Raw genomic sequence first — 21018 nt, forward strand, 5'->3', positions numbered from 1 at the left:
GTTCTCCTTCTGGAACTAACATTTATGTACTCTATGTCCAGAGCTCATGATAACAGAGTCTTTGCTAGCAAACGAGACGGGGTGAAGGTAAACACACAACAAAACATACCTCCTTAAGGCTCACCACGCCAACCAGTCTCCCTGTTGAGGTGACGTAGGCTATTCTAAGTCCCAGCAAGTTGAATAAATCATAACACTGGAGCAAGATGGGTGAAACAAAACAGAGAGAGCAGTGTCACAGCATTAGAACTGATTGTAGAAACAGGACAGGGCAAGAAATCCGTAACCTGGCGATGGAATCATAATATACAAATTTACATTTCACTTTTTCACAATCTGCCTCCTTATCTCTGTATGTCCCAGGTCCAGTACCTCTGCTACCATCTTGTGCTCCCATAGATAATACTCTTGTTTAACGTCTGACACGAACAGCTGTCTCAGAGTGCCTTCTAAGAGGTTTTTTGGATTACAATGTCCATCAGTCCTAGCCAGCATGGCCCATGTTGGGGGATCATGGAAGTCGTAGTCCGAAACATCTGTAGAGCCACTGGTTGGAGAACCCTGCAGGGTTGGTGGCTATGTACTGGGTAACACTGCTGAACAGGTGATGATGGGAACAACTGTCATTTAGGCTATGCCATGTTAGGATCACTTCTAAACTGCACCTGTTGCCTTATCCCTTTAGTTGCCCAGGTCTCTATTTCTACCCTGGTCAGCTTACCTTTTGTTGTGACCTTTGGCTTCTTTCTCATGGTGCTGTGATTGGACTTCCCACAGAGCTTCCCATGGGATAACATCACGACATGGATATTGGGCCACATTATGAGTTTGCCGGTAACCTGCCTGTACTACCGGCGTGTTACCGGCAAACTCGCCTTACCATTACCAGTGACCCAATATTCTGGTGTTACTGAGATATTATGGGTGCCGGCAACAGCGGTAAGTTCCCATTCCATGTAGTCCAATAGGACTCCATGAAATGGGTTTGCCGCAATCACCGGCCTAGTGATTGGGGCAGTTCTTTGCCGGTAGGGGCCTGAACTCCCAGCAGGGCAGGCCTGCCGGTAGTTTACTGCCCCTACCGGAAAACCTGGAGTGTGCATGTCCAGTAAAAATGTTGGATCCGGTATTACAGACATTTTTACCAGACTGGCACACTTGCAATGGGGCTCATTGTCACAGCTTACCCATTCTGTGCCTCTGTTCAATGGGGGTCAATGTGAGTGCTCATTGCAAGGAAAGAGGGAAACAATCCCATGAGATGTAGCGAGGAGATACTAATGATGTATTTTGGCATTTATTTTGTGTTTATGCATCTGGGTGTGAGGGCTGTCCTTGATTAAAGCAGGGCATAGGTGAAAGCTCCTAATTTGATCTCTTTCTAGGGGGTTTCCCTCCTCCTTGAGGACTCTGTTGGGGGAGCAAGCTACGGCCATCATTTCCCAGTGTTGGTTGTTAGAACTCTCCAGTGAGTTTTCTCTGTTGGATGGGCTTAGATCTTAGGTTGACATTTGTTCCTGGAAGAGTGTAGGCTGTAAGGCTGACCCTTATTACTATGAAAGGGGTATAGGTTCAACCACAGGGTGCGGATTTCCCTTTAGGAAGTGAAATGTCTAGCTGTGACGTTTCATTCTAGCTGTGACGTTTCATTGTGGGGATTTGAAAAGTCCACACTTTATCTCTGACTTCAATGAGAGTTCTGTGTCTGGTTTCTTAGAGCAGTGAGATTGATCTGAGGCCTGGGCTTCTCCAAGGGCAATGCCAATGCCTGATTTCAACACGGTTAGTGAGTGTGGGGGTAGTTGGGTGGTATAGCAATGATGCCCAGTGCCCTGATATTTAACTTGGAGGTTAGACATCTGTGCTGGATTGGCCTGTGGGATAAATGAGGTATACTTCTGTGTTCTCTTAAAGAGAGAGGTGAAATAATTATCTTGAGTTCCCTGTTGGGAGGTGAGAGGCCCATCTCATTGTCTCCATAATAGCTGAGAGATTTTCATGGGTGAGAGGACAAGGCCATCCCCAATGTTTCTTTATCATAAGTAAGCAGTGCAACGAATCCTTAGCTGTCTACCCTTCTCCCATGGGGGGAGACCTTCCCATGGGGCCAGGGTGGTGAGGCCACAGTCCAATAGTCTCCCTGGGGATGGTACATCAAGGAAGGATCACATGGGTAGGTAAACCCCTTATGAGACGAGGGATGACTTGTTAGGGAGAACATGGTATCCACCCTCCCACGTACAACCTATCTTAGTTCCACAAGTTTCTATCTACACGTATAAGGTAGACCATTCTATTTCACTACCTTATACTGAGACGAGGAAGAGCAAGGACTACCCATGTGAATCCTATCTAAAAATCGGGACGAGAAAGATCATCAATTACCCAGTGGAGAACAATCATAGTATGACTGTGGCGAAGAAGAAACTCAGAGTGCTGAAGAGCACTCCACAGAATCAACAAACGCAGACTAGTCAATATGGACAATCTGTCAGTACGAGCACTACAAAAAGGGAAGATGGACCAAATATGTGGTTGAGTCCTCCCAGTAGTAACCCTGAGAGGCTGAACAAGAAGCAAAAACCAGGATGCTGAGCCGGGAGCAGGACCCTCCCAGGCTGACCTAGAGTGGAGAAAAGGCTGCTTACCAAGCCGGCTCAAAACAGTACCCGGAGTCGTTAAAGCAGGAGAAGGGCATGGAGCAGGAACCGTGTGACCCAGAGGAACTGGGAACTTGCAGAGCCAGCGCACACAACAAGCCATCCGAGAAGGCTGGAAAGAGCTCCCGCTCAACCACACCACAAACTCATGCATACCTAGCCAAAAGGATACACGGGTGACCGAACGGGTGAGGGGAACTAAGAAAGTGGTGGGAAGCAGAAAGGCTTTACGAAAGCCAAGAAAGGAGGGTCTTGACCCGGAGAGTCGTAGAAGATGATAGATAGTACCTAGCTAGATAGTGAACCAGGTCTATCCTTACAAGCAGCAGGAGGAGAAAAGAAACCATAGAAACACCTGGCAGGATAGTGAGCCAGGTAGCCCAAGAGGTAAGAGAAGCTCCATCCCTCTTTTTCATCGCAGTACCCGGTGAAGAGAACTAGGTTTGCCAACTGGTGTCTGGGACCCCCACCCAAAGAAACCAGAGAACGTCAGGGACAAGGGAATTATTTTCTCCTGGGATTGAGAAGCAGAAGGAACTAGTGGAGGGTGCCATCCCCTCTTGTGTTATTGCACACTGGGAAGAAAGCCAGGGGAAAGGGAGACATTTCCCTCTGACATTGAGAAGTAGAAGGAGCAAGGCGTTGGAGTCACTCCCTCTCGTGATATTGGACACTGGGAAGAAATCCAGGGAAAAGGGAGGCATTTCCTCCTGGCATTAAGAAGCAGAGGAACCAAAGGAGGGAGTCATCCCCTCTGGTGTTATTGGACTCTAAAAAGAAAGCCAGAGGCAAGGGAGGCATTTCCTGCTGTCATTGCAAAGTAGACAAACCAGGGAGAAACCAGGGGAAGGAAGTCATTCCTGCTGGGACAGTGGGATACTGAGAGAAGATATTACTCTTGACATTGGAAACTGTGATAGAAACCACGGGAAGGGAGAAGTCCTGTCTGGAATGCATTGTCCAGAAGAAGGGAGTAATTTTTCTGGACACAGTAGAGACATTTTCCTTAGTTGTTAGGAAATAGGATTTGACACGACGGTGGACACTTATGATTTTGGGCATTCTGACAATCTCCTTAGTTTATTATTTGAGGCAGGGAAATCCATCTTAGCATTAGGGATAGGAAGTTTCTTTCCCTTTCTTTTGAACCAAATAAAAGTTTACAGCAACCACTACGCCACCTTTCTGTCGGTCTCGGACTTCTGCACCCTTACATCAGTTTGTTTCCTATGCCTTCGTATAGCAGTTTACAGTAATTCCCCATGTGAATATGAGATGCCTCATTCTGAAAGTTCTGTGGGAAAGGTGAAGTATGTCTGCATAGGGGCTTCATGATACCTACGTAGCGGCCTTATGGTGTCCCGTTGAATGTACTATGAATATGCTAAACTCCTAGATCTGATAAACACATGTAAGAATGCATTTAGCCCATGCCCCACCTGGTACAAGGTCTCCTTTTCTACCAGTCTGTAGGGAGCCGAGTCGATGATCAGGTCCTCCATGCGAACTGTCTCTTGTAACTGGCGGCACTCCCACTCTTCCATCTGAAGGGTAAACAGAACACTATTAAATTCTAGAGTGATGGGATGCCAGAATCCCAATTGGTAGAATTAATTGGTTAACAAGCCGTATTGGAGGAAAGGTGTAGTGTTGTTAGGTCAGGAATGATACAGGAAGTCGGGAGGTTCCTAAATCAAAGAGTTAGAGGTTTGTTGGGTTTGAGTATGGGAAGAGGTGCCACAGATTGAGAGGGCATTCACCAACAATGTTAGATGAATAATGGGTAGGGAAGTAGATGTTTGCTGAGGAAAGTTTCCAGGAAATCTTAACTGCAAAGGATGCAACGTTGTTGGGATGAAGATAGGTGCAGGGGCATTAGGGAGGTTTAGAAAGGGAAATCTATTGAGTCAAGTGGGCATTAAGTAGGACTGCTGTAATAGCCATGAGGTTCCACACCGAATTCTGGCAGTATTGCAGCTTACCCCGCCACCCCATTCTCCTTGTTCATCAGTTCCAAACAATTTGAAAATCCAGATGTAAGGAAAAAGTTACCTAGTAATGTTCCAAATAATATTCCGATGAGCCCCTCACATCAACACAACTCAGCCACAATTCCTGTCTGTGCTCTGTCCCTAAATTTCACTTTTTTCTTATTTAAGAATGGCAGGAAAGGAGATGAAGACACACAGAGAGTGTGCTGGCGGGAATGCTCTTGAATATTTTAATTTTCAACATACAGGTTTCAAGCCCCTTCAGCTCATTGGAAATGTAAAGAATTATGAGTGTTGTGGTTATCAGAGTAAACGACCCATTAACTTTGCCAAGATGTGGCTTCCTAAGGGTGGCAATCGAGGCTCAATTTCTTCTAAGCGAAGCGGCATGTGGAACAATATGCTGCTACCTTGACTGGCAGTGAATTCTTGCCCCATGAGTAGTGTCTTAACTCAATCGTTCACCACTCACACATTGTAATGACTCATAGCTGCTCTTCCCCCAGCTCACTCTTCCCTCATGGTGCAAGCCTCTCATCTCCCATGTTTCCATAGCCATCAGGAGTCCCCTCACTAAGTCCCCTCCCCCAGCTGCATATACTCCCCTCCGCTCACTCTGGTGCTAACCTCTCATCTCCCAGTGTCCATTACTTTCCTCTGCCTCTGCAACAGTATGGTCTGGTGCAGTGGTTTGGGCCATTTTCTCAGGCTTCTGTCCAACAGCCGTGTGGACACGACTGCTGGTGGATTTGCTGTTTTGCTTTGGTCCTAGGATGCCTTCCTAGCATCCAACGTAAAGGAGATTTTTTTTTACCAATCATACATATGGTCAGCTTGCACCTCCCTTGAAATTATGGTTGCCATCTTTGGGGTGTCAAGAGCTCCTGCAGCCACAGACTAACTTCAGACTCTTAGTTCTGCCACGTCGCTCCTCCTACACTCAACTGTTTTCTTCCTCCCCCATTCTTGTGCCTTTAGTATACTTGTAAGCCTTCATGAACAAACACTTTGACGAGCATGAGGCCAGTAATTCCACCTGCGTGCCTACTTGCCTGCTCTTATGGAGGACTGTCAAGCTCACCACAACCTTCAAGGCATGCTTTGTGCCTCACAGATTTATGCCACCCCTCCTCCAGGTTTCTAATTCCTGAGGTTTCCGTAGTTGTCAGGTGGACCCCTCACTCAATGTATTCACACTGCCTGCCCAATCTTAGGTCCAGGCATTCTGCACCTTCCTCTTCTTGCTCATCTCTTGGCACAATGCCGGAAGCTCTATCCTTTCACATCTGCACCTTCCTCTACTTGCTCATCTCCTGGCACAATGCCGGAAGATCTGTCCTTTCACATCTGCACCTTCCTCTTCTTGCTCATCTCCTGGCACAATGCCGGAAGCTCTATCCTTTCACATCTGCACCTTCCTCTACTTGCTCATCTCCTGGCACAATACCGGAAGATCTGTCCTTTCACATCTGCACCTTCCTCTTCTTGCTCATCTCCTGGCACAATGCCGGAAGCTCTATCCTTTCACATCTGCACTTCCTCTACATGCTCATCTCCTGGCACAATGCCGGAAGCGCTATCCTTTCACATCACCGCCTTCAACCCCATGACCACTGTTTCTTTCTGGCCCTGCCCATCTTATATACAATTCATGTCTCAAAAATTGAACATTTCTAATTTTCCAGAAGACCTATGCAGAACATTTGAGGAAACATGAATGCCAACTGCAATAGTGGTTACAATAGCACTACTGTGACACTGTGAGAAGATGCTTCTCACCAAAGGTCGGGACTCTTGGACCTTGGCTAGTCAATCCTTATCCGGCTCATTGCTGGTGCAGTAGAATTTATGGGAAATGTGTAGACCTTTGCCCCCCCCCTGTACTTCACTGAGGTTTCCCCTATGAGCGCAAGTGTTTAAAGTCTTTTAGAGGGCGAGATGGAAGACGACTTAGACGGGAAGTCAGAAGAGGAGTTATGAGGTTGTGGGGTGGGACAGAACATAACTCAATAAAGAACTTGCAGAAGCACTGGGTCCATAGCTAAGCAGGACATTGGGTGTGAAAGTTAAATAGAGGCCTCTTGGGGCAAGTTAGAAGACATTGAGAGGGGTGTCATGGAATGGTGGAGTTACAAAGCCATTGAGAGGGAAACCTGGGGGCCACACAGTAGGGAGTTGCGTGGGTAAAGGTTTAAAAGGACATTTGTGGGGGAGATCTAAAAATCAATCTAGTAGGGAGTTAGAAATACTGGTTTATGGAAGGATATAGGGAAAGGACTGGGAGAGTTAGAATGACATTGAATGAGAGTGTTCAGAGAATATTCACTAGGTGAATGCAGCCATACCTGTCGCCGCTTACCGAACGCTCGCGCTCCGTGCTATTGAGTGACAACTTACATTTGAATGAAAAATACATTGCAAAGAAAGCAGCAGAAGGACTAGATGATGAACCCAGTGTTTAAAAACATTTCTAACCCCCTTTTACTTACCTGGCTTTCTGAAACCTCGAACCACCACCAATTAAGGAATTAACCAATCAAACCAGATTGCAAGGGAGGAGGACAGAAGCACACGAGAAAAAAAGGAAGGAACAACCCAATCCCCAGTCCATTTCCTTCAGCAAGACCATGTCATTGTCAGTGGATTTAACTCTTTCAATGCTGCCCAGGCACCACAAATTGAAAATGCCAACTCCCTCATTGACCGAGCAGTGGATAGACTCTCCTTAACTGGCTTTATCCCGTTTGACCCTTTTAGTGCTGGGGTCTTTCTTATATTCTTAAGAGCAATAGATAAAGGTGAATGGTTACTTTCACAGAGCTTCACAGTCGAATCTGTTGCTGACTGTTTCAGTGCAGTGCGTGCTCATTGTTATTCAGCCAGTGTTTTAACACTGAGGCACTCTTATACACAGTAGCACAGTCAGTACAAAGACTTAAAGTAGCAGCATGATCTCTCTATTCGCCAGTGGAAGACCCTTAGAGGAGACATGGCAATGCAACCAAATTTGGCTATTATTGGAAATGTTCAACAAATATATATGGGGCAAATGGTGAGGGCAGGTTCAGAGGCCAATGGAGTCAAGACCCTTCTCTTTCTGGGTGCACTGGAAGAGTTAGTACAGGCATGAGCTTGAGGGATGTTTCAAATGTTAGAATAGAGAGGGAATATAAAGTTTGTGGTTGGTTCTTCCAATGGGGGGTAACAATGCCAAGTGGGGCAGAATGAAAGCAGTAAACCAGTTACATGGATCAGACCACAATTTACTAAGCACTATCTAAACTGCAGAATTTCCCATTTTAAATGGGCCACACAATGATTTTAAATCTACTAAAAACTCACACATCAGTCTTACCTAGAAGGTTGACTCAATCAATAACAATATTGCATAACTCTACTTAGACAATTATACACCTGTAGATTGTGATTCTTTAAAATGTAGACATTGATCAAAACAAGCTCCTCACTCTGTTGGAAAATGTGACCAGTCAGGAATTTACATGTAGGACACATGTGCTTTGACACAAATAACTACCACTCTTCACTCATGAATACGACAGCCTTTTCACTCCTCGACTTTCTCTCGATCCCTCTAGTCCACCTGCTTGACTCCCCCCTTTTTCAAGCAGCTACGCACAATGAAGTTAATATTATTGGCAGATGGTGCTGTACAAGACTTCTTCCTTTACATGACCAAAACCAGCAAAATGATTAATACGTGATCCTGTGACAGATGCATGCCGCTACATACTTCCTTATAATATTTTAAGTTGTAGCCTATGATTGTGGGGTCAGCCTAAGATCCTTCATTGGAAAGATCTGCAACTCAGTGACTCTTCTTCAGAATTGATATGATATGATAAGTCATTTCTAACGTGCCTGTGACTAGACAAGTAACGAGGACAGATCGAGGGCAAAACAAAGGTCTTACTAGGCCTTGTGTCATTCAGATCATGCACGTGCAGAGGGGAGGGTAGGGGGGAAGCGCCAGGGCATAGAGTGGACTGGCAACAGTGCAAATAAATGGTAAGTGCTGCAAGCAGGTGGCTCATAAGTGCACCAGTCAGGAGACTTTAGGGTTGCAGATACAGTCGCATAAGTGGTTTGGAGGCCCGGATGCAGTGCAAGGGCAACTGGTTGTGCAGTTGCTTGGTCCCGTAAGTTCAGTGGGTGGCCAGGTAACCAATTTGCGAAGATAAGGCCAATCTAATATTTTAAATATTTCAGACCACATTAGTGCAGAGACTCCAAAGAGCCACCCTAACCTTTTAAAAGTACAGTGGGTCGACCTTAAGTCTGGTTCTTTGACACATTCAAATATTTTTCAGTCCTGGTAAAACATTTCCCTATTGGCTTGTAATGTGCAAGACATTTCACAGAATTCAATTGCCAGCCAAGTCTTGCCAAACAGAACAGAATAGATTGCACCTCAAACTAAACCGCTGAATATCTGGCGGAACATCAGATGAAAAACCACTTCCCCTCATGACAACACTTTATGGCGAAACACTCTTCAGTCTCAAGAAGGACAGCAAATCTTTAGACAAACCAAGCGCCAGTCTTATTGAATGCTCTAAGCTAAATTCAGCAATGTCTAGCCTCAATAAGGGTTTCCTTAGAGTTAAACTGATGGGATTAATCAATGGCAACACCTACAAATGTGTAAGGCTATGATGCTAACCTGGCACAACCCACTTAGTCTACCCTATTTTTATTTATTTATTTAATTCATTTATAAAGCAGGCAGCAGCCCAAGGGCATTGTGGCGCTGTTACAGAAATCATAAACATAAATTGCATGTGACGGGCATATACAAAGTTGCAGTGGACTTGAAATAGTGCACATTTGCCTTATTTGAACAGCCATGTTTTGAGGGCTTTATGCAAAGCCCGCAGGACTGTTCTTCTCTGAGTGAGGGGGCAGCGAGTTCCATTGTTTGGCTGCAATATAAGGGAAGCTTGCCCCTCCCGCTTTGGCATGTTTGACTTTGGGGAGTAGCAGTCTTAGGGTGTACTGTGTTCTGGTGGGTCTGGAAGAGTGTATTCTGATTATTTTCTGGGAGAGATAGGGAGGTGCTGAGTTGGTGAGGCACTTATGAGTGATGGCCAGTGTTTTGAACAGGACCCTCTCTCTGATGGGTGGATGTGCCAGCGAATAGGACATTGCAATAATCCAACCTAGAGCCTATGACGGCTATGGCTATGGAGAGGCAACTTGCAGTGGATAAGAACGGTTTTGCCGCATTCAGAAATTTGATGGAGTAAGCTGCGGAGAAGGCAATGGAGCTGACTTGGCTAGACATAGAGAGGGTGGCGTCTAGGTACACCCCTATGGTCTTAACCGCGGAGAGACCGGGATCTGTATGTTACCTATCTGGAATGCAGGGTATTGGCTGTTGAGTTTTCTTAGAGCCGTCGGGGGCCCTCTTAGCAGGATTTCAGTCTTGTCCCCGTTGAGGCATAGACTGTTTGCCGCCATCCAGACCTGGATGGTGGAATAGGCTGTATTGAGGGCCTTTGAGTCTTCTTCGTAGATGCCTGTGAGGGGGAGGAGGACTTGGGTGTCGTCAGCGTAGTTGGTGTAAGCACTGCCGCTGGAATCCAGGTTGTCAAATAACGGTCTGGAGAAGATGTTGTATAGTGTAGGAGAGATGCAGGAGCCACATGGAATCGGGGAGGTGGCAGCGCTTCCATGCTCTGTAAACACTCTCATTTGTCTGCCCACAAGGAATGAGGCGATCCAGGTTGTTGCTTCATGTGAGAAGCGGGACGATGTAGTAAGGTGGTGACATAGTATTTTATGATCCGCTTTGTCCAAGGCGGTTGATAGGTCCAGAAGGAGGAGCAGAGCTGGCTTGCCTTCATCTCTGATTTCGTCCATCTGATTTTTTAAGTCCAGCAATGCCGATTCAGTGCCATAGCCGGTACAGAAGCCCGATTGGTGTAGGCCTAGTATGCGGTTTACTTCTAGGAAATGCTGGATCTGCAGATAGGCTGCTCTGTCAAGTATTTTTAGTAGATAAGGGACTGTTGTGATAGGCCTATAGTTGTTGGGGGGCTGTGGGATCTAGTGAAGTTTTTTTAGGAAGGGGAGTACCCAGGCTTCTTTAAGGCTGGATGGGCCTAGCCTTGAGGCAAAGGAGGCGTTGATGAAGGAGCTAGGATGTCAGAGCAATCCCTTAATGATCGTGGCAGGACAGACATCACCTTTGTATTTTGATGGTTTGAGGTTTTTTAGGATAGAGAGGACTTCAGAATCCGGGATGTCCTTGAAAGAGAAAAGAGGGGTGTCTGGGGTAGATATGTTTGGTGCAGAGGCTGCAGCTATATGGTGGGATGAGGCCAGCCTGTTCTGGTTGCTGCATATTTTATTGTTAAGCATGCCTATTTTGCTAATCATAGTGGTTTGAATGTTAGTCCACCAGGCTTGGCTTTGTCTTTGGTGATAGATTGAGGGCGGAGACTGGGGTCTCAAGTTGTCTAAAGATGGTGAAGATGGCCCTGACGTCTGATTTCAAGTTAGTGATTCTGGTATTGAAATAGGTGGCTTTGGCTAAAATGATAGCCTGTTTGTACATTCTGGATGCTTTGGCGAACTCCCATTTAGAGGAGTCAACCGGATTGTTTATCCAGGAGGATTGGGCTGTCCGTTTTTTGTTTCTGAGTTCGAGTAGCTCATGATGAACCAAGAGTTGGAGTACCTAGTGGGTTTCGTGAGGGAGGCAATGGTGTTGACTGCCTGCTTAAGCATGGAGGTGTATAGCACTTCAAGTCTGTTAGGATCCTTGGGGAATGGCAGTTTGAATTCCATAGTGTTGAGGAAGGGGATTAGGTTATCTTTTGTCAACTTCCGAGAACTGTGCGCTAGTGCAGTAGGCAGTGAAATGGTTGTGGTTTTCCGTTTTTTGGGATGAGGGATGGAGAAGTGGATGATATAGTGGTCTGACCACAGGCATGGGGAGTTGGATGTGATGGATGACTGACAATTGAGAACCGCAACACAATCCAGAGTGCTGACTTTGTTGTGCATGGGGCTGGTGATGCAATGAATACATCCTAGTGTTTCTAGAGCTTTGGCGAGTGCCTTGGCTTGCAAGTCCTTCGTGTCATTGAGGACAAGTTTCAGGTCACTCAAATGGATGATCTTGGAGGAGTTCTTTAGGTTGTCATTCTGATGTTTCCTGCTTCACCCTGAACGTCCAGACGCTCAATTCTCCAGTTAGGTGTAAATCGATCTTCCACAGGTTAAATGTGCTAGGTCCAGTGTTGGTGTTTTTTCAGGAGACTCACCTGCTCCCTGGTGATGAATCCCGATTTGTTAATGACACTTTTCAAAAGGCATACTTTGCTGCTAGCGGTACCAGCTATTCTTGCTTGACAGGGGATTCCATTGAAGGTTAAGGGGGTATTAAGAGGTACCGAAGGGAGATACATAGCTCTTAACACAAGGGTGGAAGACCAGTGTCTGACCTTAGTATCAATTTGAATCCGTTGTGCACTCCCAGATGAACTTTATTGATGGGGAATTGATCATAGTGAGCGATTTTAACTGCGTGGTGGATCGCACCATACACAAAACCCTCCCACCGATGAGTGCAGAAAATCGCAATTTCTTAGTCATGACAAAGCTGCTGTGGGACCTTTCGGTGATAGAGACTTGGAGATTCTTTCCCCCGAACGAACGGGACTATGCGGGACTAAGACCCCATCGATTGAGAGCCTCCCAAGAGTCCTATCTGACCATTGCAAATGAACCATACCCAAACCTCCCCTCAATTATAATCAACCAGCAGTAACATTCTGATCCCATGAAAAGGGTTCAATGTCACATTGGAGGAAGTAAGTTTTCAACACTTGTCTCTCGGCCATGAAATCTTCTTTCTTGACCTCCTCTGCCTCCTCCGGTGACCCCATCTGGGGCTTCCAGAGGGATTCAGGCCTTCCGTGATGTCTGACTCGCGTGGGGGTGTCACCTCATCATGACTCTCACTCGTGGCTTCTCTGGCACCATGCTCATTTGCTGAGCTGCCTCTTCCTCTTTCGAAATTGTATAGCATTGATTTTTGAACTCAAATATCAATTTGCAGGGGAACCCCCATATGTAACGCACATAATGTGAATGCATCCAGCGAGGACCACATTCAGCTTTTATCACTTAGCCAGCGTAAGAGATGTAATGATCTGGAAAAGCGTGATGTTTGAGCTATAGAAGCAAGTCCTTCAAATCAGATTTGGTGGCCAACGATCCTTCCTGCATGTTGTCCACCTGTGGCGTGGGTATCTGAGCTATTGCCATCTGTATGTGCTTCTCTTTGCTGTCTTGGTGTGACAGCATAGACTTGATGTCTCCCTGCTTGATCTTTGTTGGTTTTTGGCCATATTGCACTGGTGGAGGTAGTGCTGGTCCTGCACACCCAGTCGGAGCTCTGAGGGGGTTCTCCAGCAGGGTAAACATTGTTCACCCAGCAATGTAGCTTTGTGAATGCCAGAGTAGGTAAGCCTTGCCTGGCGCAGGGGGGCCAACAGCTGAATTTGGAAGTCTGCAGTCCGCTTCAATGCAACTAGTCTCCATAACGTATATGCAGGTACTCCCTAAGCGGTATCAGGGTCCAGCCTTGTGGTCTCTGGTTGTGCCTGTCGTGTGTGTCACCTTTCCTCCAGAGGAGCACCACCCCCGCCAGACTTACCGGCTCACTGTTTAAGGATCACTTCTCAGTATGTAGGACCTCTACGCACCAGATCACTGCTTCATTCTCTCACCATTCACTCAGGGGTCACAGCAAGCTCGAGTCCTCAGGTGCTGGACACCAACACGTTCCCCTTTGATATGGTAATGGCGGTATGTTCAACGGGCTGACCATCTGCTCGGGCCTCCAAGCAGGACTCCAAGAATGCAGGTTTTGTTAAACAAAGTGAAAAAGCTCTTTACTTCTTAGTTTTCACCGTGCACCCTGCAGGGTTCTTACAGAGGATCAGTGGGGCCCCAGATGTGATTCATCTAATGACGCCTCTATGGAGCCACTGTGTGAAGATTCACTCTATCCAGGCCTGTTTTCCACTGTGGTGGGCCCGCACTCTCAAGAAGGGGCCTGGCCGCAATACAGCTTTTCACTTCTCACGGCCATCCATTGCAGCTATATGCAAATCGGCTTACCTGGTGTGTATCTCGATAGACGTCAGGTAGGTCTGCCTCACTGGTCTCCAGATGACAAGGGGCCCTCCTCTGCTGCTCCCAAACTGGGCGGTGCATGCTGTCTGCGAGCCCGACGCTCCGGGCTCCCCAGCTGTCTCAGATGTTTCACCTGCTCAGCGTGGGCAAGCCACGGGGGAGAACTCCAAAGTCTCACCACACCACGCCACTCTGCGGCACAACTTGCTCTACTCGTCGGAGTTAGCCTGTCTTCAAGGAAGGCGGGGTCACTGCCTTAATTTGTTTGGCCGGGCAGCTCCACGCTTCTCCCTTCTTTGGCTGACAGGTTTCATATCCTTTCATGGCGCCATATTTGTCCAGTCGGCCTTCCCGTTCTTTTCTCCATTTCATCGTTACTGGTGCTGCGATCTCATTAAGTGTCAGACTGCCAGGAAAGCTTCTCAAGCACCTACTTTAGTAGGGCAAAATTGATATTGATATGGCTTTTGTTGCGGCCACAGGGACGTTCTCCCCCGGAGTTCACAGCAGACACGTACGTTCAGTCTGCCATATTGTCACGCCCCTGTTCCTGACACTTTTAAAATGCTAATGAATCAAATTTTAAACAAAATGCTGACCACGTGCAGCTATTAGTTCTTCGCATTCCGCAAACCTGTAATCAACTGGTAAGATGGCTCAGTGGGTTAAATGATTGTTGCTGTGATCTGTGTTTGATCTGCAGGTCACAGGTTCGAATCCGGGCAAGGCTAAGGCTAAGGAGAAGAGACCTGAGGGCTGTTGTGAGGGTCAGGGAGAACACCAGTAACTATGGTCAGGCAAATGGGTTTACGGACTTGCTCCTGTAACCTGTTAAGTGGTTGCAGATGCATAAAATGTGGAGCCGACAGTCAGGGAGAGGAGACCAGCAGGAGAGAAGCCAGGCCTACGAGGAGGAAAATCCTGTCAAGAAGGAGGCTGCTGAGAGTCACAGCTGTTAGAGCCTCCTTGGTCGGGTGCCCACAGCCGGGGTTGTGGGGCGCAGAAATGACCCCAGTGCTGGAAGCTACCGGCAGCTTCTGTGAGTGGCCGCAGAGCTGCCAGCAACCCACAGAGAGGTTTCCAATGTGCGAGCGTGGCTTGCAATTCTACACAGACTTGGACGCGGAGTAGAGAGCAAGGAAAGAAGCCACTGCCATGGACCGCTGAGTGAACAAAAGGGAACATTCATATCGGGGCGCTCTTGGGGCTACTGCAGGGCAAATGGAAATGCCGGGTGGCCGAAAATAGATATGCAAGCAAAAGTGAACGCAAAGTGAGGGGTTATACAAGCAATTTGAACTATAAGAGATAGCCTCATGAGTTAAGAATGATTCAATACTGAACTAAAGGAAAGCTTTGATAAGCTTATGAATGGAATGCAAGCATGTGCAAAATACACATAATAAATACTGAAAGGCAGTGAACGAATCCTATGAAATAAAGTGAAAAGCAAGTGATGAACATTACTAAAGAGTGTGACAGTAATGTGGTAAAGGAAAGTAGGCACCACGGAGCAAACTGTGTGAAAAGAACACATTCTGGCAAAGCCAATAGACTGGCAAGGAAAAGCAAAAGTGAAGGTGAACCAAAACACAGGGGCAGTAACAGAGAAACCTGTGTGTGCAAGAAAGCCTAGGGTTATCAGTTGCGTGACCTGTAATGGGTGGACCGTGTGGTCTGACTACTGCGCCTAGATCGAGGATACCCTGTCTGTATAAGATAAGGAAACATACAGATACGTAGGAAAGAGATTGCTGAAGTGAAAGCAGAAGAGAGCAATCTGTGTAAACTATTAAGGAATCAGAAGGAGTGTAAAGTTGACCTGGAACTGGTTTTGAGTGCTAAGAGACTAAAACAAAGTTTGAGCTGGCAAGCTGATGCCTTGTGAACTTTGTTGTAGCCTTGGGTAAGGGAACCTCAAGGCCCTTTTGGAACTGTGTTATCTTCTTGGGGAAGGGAACCCCGAGACTTTGTGGAACTGCTTTGAACTTGGGGAAGGGGAGCTGGAAAATAAGCCAAGAGCTGGAAGAAGCTCAGAACTTTTATTTGGAACACTGCTTAGTTTGTTGTTGATATCCCTACACATTGTTTAGCTTTAGTTGTGAGGGCAAGTGTAGATTTCTGGACACAGACAGACTTTTAAGTTGAGCTTACTGACTTAGACTATTCTAAGTTTCTTTAGGTAGGGAAATCCCACCTTAGCATATGGCAAGTTTGGCCTTACACCATCCTGACATTTAAGTTAATAAGATTATTTTATTTGAACTTTGACTCTGTTGTCTGTGTCTTGCTTCATGATGCCTTTACAACCCTCTAACCCCAACAGAGCTGCCTCGCCTGAGGATCTTGTAACCAACTTCAGACTTGACACCTTTGAGGGGAAAGGGAAATGGGACAGCTAAACAAACTTCCAGATTTCAGCACCACCCTCCAGAAACGACTCTCAGTTCTCTGCCTGTGTGTGTCAGGTCTGCTGAATCCACAAAACACAAACACTCAATTAATAACTGAAGTCTAGCCTACCCTTTAATTGTAACCCTACTCAGTCTAATCTCAGCCTTTACCTGGTTGCCTCCTCTTAGTGCTGAAAGTTAGATACAACTAAATCCAAAGCTGTACAATTTAACAACTTATCTTCAAATTAACTCTCCTTTGAATCTCTTCTTTTAGCATAGGTAAGTATATACTCATTTTCTCAGTTTAATGCTCAGCACAACTTTTAGAGAAAACCTTCTAGTGTCATCATAGAACTCCAGCATTGTTCAAAGATAAGTTCACTGTAGTCCCGCGCTATTTTTTTTCTTCTTTTTTATGGTTAAAATATTCAACCTTTAATAACAATGAATGAGATGAAACAAGGACCATTTCTTTGATAATACAACGTTTTTAAAAATGCATGTGGGTATAATTCAGTTCCTATCTTAAAATCATTAAACCAATTACACTCAGTTAGCACCAGTCACAATTAATTCATACAATAAAAGCAAAACACAGAAGAAAAATAACAGAAGAAAAGGTTAACATTTCAGAATCTAATACGCCATTATACAGTATTGATTTGTAGGTTCAGTGATTTTATAAAACCAATCTCAGCAATGACACTGGAGGTTGTCCATCCAGCCCACCATGGTGCAAAAATAGCTACGTTCCAACAGATAAAATTGTTAACAAAAATTTCTCAAATTAAAGCAGCCAAGCACCCTCCGGAGATGTGCATTCAGTTACCCAATGCCTAAGAGATTCATATTCAACTCCTCGGGTGGACCCTATTACAATCTGGCCTGCTTCCTCCTCCAAAGGCAATATCGACTATGCATCTTTTTTCCAAGAAAAGAGTCTTTATTGAAGCCTGCATCTCCACGGCTTCAAGCAACACGGTCAAACCTTTCAAAGTCTGTAAGGAACTGGCCAATCCTGCAGCAGCCTCTTCTTCTGTCACACCCACCCAGGACCTTTGCTTGGCCCTGGCTGCACACTTCAACATAAAAACCCAAGACATCCTTTCCTCCCTCTCTTTCACACCACAGCATACATCAACACTGGTGCCTCCGTTGGCCCCCCTCTCCACTTCCCCTCTCTTCTCTCCCAGCTGTCACACTCAATGTGGTCGCCAGACATGTCCGGTCTATGAAGGCTTCTGCTAAACAGGTGGACCCCTCCCAAAACCATTAAGGACAACATTGACTCCCTCACCCCAGCCTTGGCTGATCTCTGCAATCTCTCCTTTTCCACTGGTGTTTTCGCAACTGCTCTTAAGCACTCCCTTGTACACTCTCTGCTCAAGAAACCCTCTGCCGACCCCTCCATTCCGGAAAACCACCGCCCTATCTCTATCACACCTGACCTGGGCAAACTCCTGGAGAAGTTGGCTATCTCTCAGCTGACCCTCCACACTGAATCTATTGGTTGCTTCCACGACCATCAGTCTGGCTTCAGAGCATCCAGCAGCACGGAAACTGCTCTTCTGAACACCTGTGAATACCTGCTCTCAAACGCTGACACTAACACTCCCGCTATCCTCATTCCCCTTAACCTCTTGACTGCCTTTGACACGGTTAACCACAACATCTTGATCACACGTCTCCGTGATATCTTGGGAATCTCAGGTTAGGCTTTGGCATGGTTAACCTCCTTTCTCTCCGACCGCCCATCCCAGGTGGAACATGGAGCCTTTCTCTCGACTATCGCTCTCTCTACATGTGGCATTCCCCAGGGATCTAACCTATTCCTCTGGTTGTTCAACGTCTAAATAGCTGCCTTGGCACGTGTGATTGCCAATTTCACCTCTAACTTCCAGTGTTACGTGGATGACACGCAACTATCTTTCAGGCTACCCCCAGCCGCCTCCTCCTCCTTGCTTATATCTAACTGTCTGTCCGCTATTCAGTCATTGTGTGCTGCAAATGACCTCTGCCTCAACGCCAGTAAGACTGAGATTGTTCTCATTGGGACCCGTGCTGCCGCTTTCTCACTTTCACTCTGGCCGGCCTCTCTTGGCCCAGCGCCTACACCCACCTGCGAAGCTAAAAACCTTGGGGTCATCTTCGATTCCACTCTCTCCTTCTCTCCTCTCACATTTCGGACATCTCTAAAAAGTCTATCAGCTACACCTCCTCAGAGGTACTCTACCTTTTCCCACTTTCCCCCAGTGACTTACTGTCTCCAGATTCCTGGTTCTCTCTAGGCTGGACTACTGCAACAGCCTCTTCCTCAACCTCCCTGCTTCTGCTCTGTGCCCTCTGCAACTCATCCAGAACAGAACCGCAAGACTTATCCTTGACCTCAAGTTCAGGGGCCGCATCCCTCAGGCACTGAAATCCCCCCACTGGCTCCCCGTGGCTGCAAGGATCAAGGTCAAGACCCTCTGCATTGTCCACAAGGCCTTCTGGGGCCTGAGACCTACCCATCTGCAATGATGCCTACCTAAATACTGTCCCTCCTGAGCCCTCTGCTCATCTACCTCCAACCGTATGCGAGTGAGCCGGTTCTCCAAGCAGAGATTTGGAGGGAGATCTTTATCCTCAGCAGGGGCCCCCCTCTGGAACAGCCTCCCTGCCGCCCTCCGTCTTGAGCCTGATCTCCTTAAGTTCCGTAAACTCATCAAGACTTTCCTCTTCTCCTCCTCCTTCTCTCTCCCTCTACCCTGCTAACCTATCCCTCTTCTTTCCTTCTCTCCCTCCTCTTTTCTGTACAGCCTGCTGACTGGCTGCCTGGTGTACCTTAGAGTCTCACAGGTCCCTGGCACCCCTGCCAGTTCTCTCGCATTTGCCTCTGGGCCCTGCACTTACCTCATCACCACTGCCCTTGAGCAATGACCCAAGAGAGGGGCTCTCTCTGCAGTTACCGCAGTTGGAACCCCCACCCCCAGAACTTGTCCCCCCTCCACCTCCACCTCCTCGTCCCCTGTAACCGCCTGTGCACTTGCGCGATCCAAATACACCTGCCTGAAGATCATCCGTCTGTTCTCCCTTATCATTACCTCTTAATTGAACTCGTCATCAGATCTATCTGCTGTTGTCTCAACTGTTTATTGTATTATATGCACTTACTCTGCCTTTGCAGACTATTCTCGTTTCAGAATTTCAAGGACTCTGAACGACTGTTGTTTTTTCCCCATGCTCCAACCTCCCACCCTCCTTGAGCACTTTGCAACACTTGCTTGTGTATAGGCGCTATACAAATAAACATGACCATACCAACATTACCATATGTGCCTGGTACATTACAGAAGTGACATATAACCTTTTCAGAGGAGCTTATACCATATCTGAGAAGGATTTGTTTGGTAAACAACAGGTTCCAACGAAATCATAAAAAGATGGCCCTAATCAGTTTATCTGGATAGATGCATAGACACAGAGCTATAATGACCAGCTTTTTGTGGCCATTGCACAGATGACTCAATGAAGGATAACAGTGCATAGAATTAATTGTTTTGATCCAATCATAATTGTACAAGGATATTTTATCCTTAGCTGGAGAGTGCACCAAATCCTCAATGGAACCATTAATAGCATCAAGTATAATAATACATCTATTTGAGATCAAACTAAGCCAGGTACATCCTTGAACCTGAAGAATTTTGTTAAAATCTACAAACAGGAATCCCTCAATTGGACACAATGGGCCTCATTAAAAGTGTGGCGGTCCGGAAACAATGGTGCTGGTGAGCTCACCGGCACCCTTGTTTCCGTACTGCCACACTATGAGTCTGCCTCCCGACGCTGCTGCGACCGACAGGTGTGACCCTGCCGGGCGCATCGGCCCAGTAGGCAGAGGCGTCACGGAAGCACCGGCACCATTAGCAATGGTGCCGGTGCTTCTGTATCCCCACTCCCATTGAGTCATATGGGACTCTATGGGAATGGGGACTTAGAAAATCCAACGCCTGACTTCCCACGCCGCCGGAACTTGTAATGTCCTGGCGGCACCGGGAAGTCAGGTGCCGTTTTCGGTGTAACGAGGTTGGCGGCAACCCACTGGTGGCACCGATGGGTTACCGCCAACCTCGTTATAAGGCCCAATATCTTCGAAATAGCAATAGAATTTTCCAATCAGCTCTTGCTTGTAGTGATATAATACCAAGTTCGTACCGTATGGCAAAGATTGGTAAATAATTCGGAAGTTTGCGTGTTCTTCTCCAAATAAATGCCTCAAGTGCTGATAAACAATTCATCACACTGGCAGGATAGGTCTCAATACCATAGAGTAATGTTGGCAAGAGTTTGCCCTCATAGAAGAATATTGCAGGTTTCAAGGAAAATATGCAATATTTCTGATCAAACCTTAATAATTGGGAGGAGAGTGCTTGGACATAATCTTTAAACCACTGTCTCAGACTCCCTATACAAGGCTTTGAAGTAATCAAAAAACCTAAATATGTAATTGAAGTCACAGTGTTGATATTCACCTCTCGTATCTTCCAGCGGTAAGAACTCTTAGTCCTAACTTTGGAGAATTGGATCACCTTAGTCTTTTCTGGATTGACCTTCAAGGAGTGGGCTTAAATATAGCTAACAAAGGAGTTTATTAGGTGCTGAAGACCTACTGCAGTGTAGTCAAATAGTAAGAAATCATCGGCGTGCGCTAGGGTTCTCAGTCTTAAATCACACAATTTAGGTGAAACAAATATTGCAGATTTTAGGCAGTCATCAATGTCTGCAAGATATAGATTAAATAGGTGAGAAGGCATCCCTGTC

At 46.5% G+C, this 21018-nt stretch overlaps 1 protein-coding gene across 2 annotated transcripts in view; it reads right to left on the reverse strand.

Moving 5' to 3' along the window:
* LOC138567616 (chloride channel protein ClC-Kb-like) overlaps nucleotides 1–21018 on the reverse strand; it is a 422777-nt gene that overhangs the window by 1945 nt on the left and 399814 nt on the right. For both annotated transcript variants that reach the window (XM_069646042.1, XM_069646032.1), the window contains 2 exons: nucleotides 4100–4204; nucleotides 110–196 (listed from right to left, as the gene is read on the reverse strand). In XM_069646042.1, the coding sequence (XP_069502143.1) occupies nucleotides 110–196; nucleotides 4100–4204 (192 nt within the window). The remainder of the gene's footprint in view (nucleotides 1–109; nucleotides 197–4099; nucleotides 4205–21018) is intronic.

This window comes from Ambystoma mexicanum, chromosome 1p (genome assembly GCF_040938575.1).
Source record: "Ambystoma mexicanum isolate Mex_15411 chromosome 1p, UKY_AmexF1_1, whole genome shotgun sequence".
Taxonomy (NCBI): domain Eukaryota; kingdom Metazoa; phylum Chordata; class Amphibia; order Caudata; family Ambystomatidae; genus Ambystoma; species Ambystoma mexicanum.